Source organism: Sorex fumeus, unplaced genomic scaffold (assembly GCF_029834395.1).
Source record: "Sorex fumeus unplaced genomic scaffold, SorFum_2.1 ptg000131l, whole genome shotgun sequence".
Classification (NCBI taxonomy): domain Eukaryota; kingdom Metazoa; phylum Chordata; class Mammalia; order Eulipotyphla; family Soricidae; genus Sorex; species Sorex fumeus.
Window position 1 is genome coordinate 36875307 of NW_026606188.1, and position 2501 is coordinate 36877807.

General features: G+C 45.3%; 1 protein-coding gene across 1 annotated transcript; it reads right to left on the reverse strand.

The window, feature by feature from the left end:
* Positions 1 to 239: 239 nt before the first annotated feature.
* Positions 240 to 799, reverse strand: LOC130046104 (N-alpha-acetyltransferase 40-like). Its single transcript, XM_056139006.1, has one exon. It carries the CDS (start codon positions 708 to 710, stop codon positions 240 to 242), a length of 471 nt encoding a protein of 156 aa, XP_055994981.1. The 5' UTR covers positions 711 to 799.
* Between the last annotated feature and the right edge of the window lie 1702 nt (positions 800 to 2501).

Genomic DNA, 2501 nt, shown 5'->3' on the forward strand with positions numbered 1-2501 from the left:
TCTTGAAAAGTGCATAGAAAACTTACACGTAGGAATAAATTTATGGGAATTTTTCAAACTTTTTACAATAGTAATAAATTGTTATTATTAAGAACAAAACAAAACATTTATTATGTTCTGTGGTAAAACATTGTTTTTGCAGTAGCATCTAACATGTCACATCCTCAAAATATAACCAATTTGTGACAGGTTACTCTAATGTAAATAGTCCATACAATGATAATTTTATTTTTATTTATTTATTTTGGAACTTGCCCCAGGCCTTTCCGCCGCACCCTGCTCTGCAGCTGCACCTCGTAGCAGTACAGGACTTCATCCCCGCACTCCACCTCGAAGCGGAAGTGGGAGAAGGCCACGGGGGCGGAGCTGCTCTCCCAAGCTATGAGGTACCAGGCGCGGTCGTCCGTCATCTCCTCCCGCTTCTCGCGGTCCTTCCAGCCCCACTCGCTTTGCTCATACATGGACTGCATGTTGGTCTTGGTGAGGCCGAAGGCCCAGTCCAACGTGGCGGGTTCCAGGCCGGACACGCGCTTGCACTCGATAGAGACATTTAACCCGTTGCGGTCGTACTTCTTGAAGACGGGAAAGGCCTCCAAGGGGTCTGCAAGCCTGTTGGTGGCTTCCACTTTGGCACAGACGGCGTCCATGGCTGCTCGCTCCTCCAGTCGCTTCTGCTTCTTCTCCTTGCCTTTGCTCGACTTCCTCCCCATGACAACTGCGGAGGCGGCGGCGGCCCGCGGCGGCTCCTTCTCACGCACTTGCCGGCGGGGAGGCGGCAACGGCGGTGGCGGCGGTGGTGGCGGCGACTCCCGAGCGGCTTGTTCCTGATGCCCCATTCGCTCTCAATGGAACGACCATCTCCGAATGCAACAGCTATGTCTACCTAGGTCGAGAGGTCAACATGACAAATGACCTGGCACCCGAGCTGCGCAGGAGGAAGAGAGCGGCTTGGAACGCCTTCAAGAACGTCGAAGAAATAGCTAAGAGGACGAAGAACCTCCGGCTCCGGGCACATCTCTTTGATTCCACTGTTCTTCCTGCATTAACATATGCCTCAGAGACCTGGGCCCTACGCAAACAAGATGAGAACGCCATTCAGGTCTCCCAAAGAAGAATAGAAAGAGCTATGCTTGGAATATCACGTTTCACTCAAATGAGAGAAAGAATCCGGAGTTCTGACATCCGTCGACGATCAAGGATCAGGGATGCTGTCTCATTTGCCAAGGTGTCGAAAATCAGATGGGCTGGTCACGTAATGAGATTTAAAGACAACCGTTGGACTAGAGCTGTTACTGATTGGATTCCACGGGATGTCAAGAGACCGCGTGGCCGCCCACCTACCAGATGGTCAGACTTCTTCCTGAAGATCATGAACGATCGGTTTGAGGCCCTTCATGTTCCCGGAGCGAACAGATGCCATTGGGCTACACTAGCACGCGACAGGGACAAATGGAGACGTTACTGGCGCCCGCTCGAGCAAATCGACGACTAACGGGAAGTTAAGTGATTAAGTGATTAAGTGATTATTTATTTTAAATTTTATTGAATCACTGTGAGATAGTTACAAGCTTTCATGTCTGGGTAAAAATCACACAATGATCAAACACTCATCTCTCCACCAGTGCACATTCCCCACCACCAGTCTCCCCAGTATACTCCTCTTCTCCACCCTCCCCCTGCCTCCATGGCAGGCAATATTCCCCATATTCTCTCTCTACTTTGGGGCATTGTTGTTTGCAATACAAACACTGAGAGGTCATCATGTTTGGTCCATCATCTACTCTCAGCACACACCTCCCATTCCGATGAATTCCTCCAGCCATCATTTTCTTAGTGATACCTTCTCTATTCCAGCTGCCTTCTCCCCTTCGCTCATAAGGCAGGCTTCTAGCTATGGAGCAATCCTCCTGTCCCTTGTGTCTACTGTCCTTGGGTGTCAGCCTAATGTTATGTTATTCTATACTCCACAAATGAGTGCATTTTCAACCACGATAACATTCATCAACAACAGATATTTGTAACAGCTAAAAATTTCTCAAGGTTTAACAAAAATAATGACAATTCAGAAAAAGTGTAAAGATAAAATAAAATCACCCAACCACAAATTTTATGTTCAAAATGATTATAAGATATCAATTTATACATATTAGAAAAACACTAATTCAATTGTATAAAATTTTCTCTCAACACACCAGAAAAGAGATTCATTGCAAAGTCTAGAACTTAAGATGTCTGATAAAATTTCCACAGTACAAAGTTCAGTTGTAGTTTATTCCCTTGAGCTTTATGATGATAATATTATAAATATGCAGTCAAGTAATATGTATACTTGATACCTTAAGGCTATAGTTATGGACATTTGGTAGGGAAAAATGCTTGGTGCATAGTTTTATTGGGGAACTATATTTCATCACAATATTCTTCCACTCTCTCTTATAAGGATAATGTCTTGGAGCTCATTTAAGAATCTCTTAAAAAATCCTGAAGAGAGTTCTAGTTTA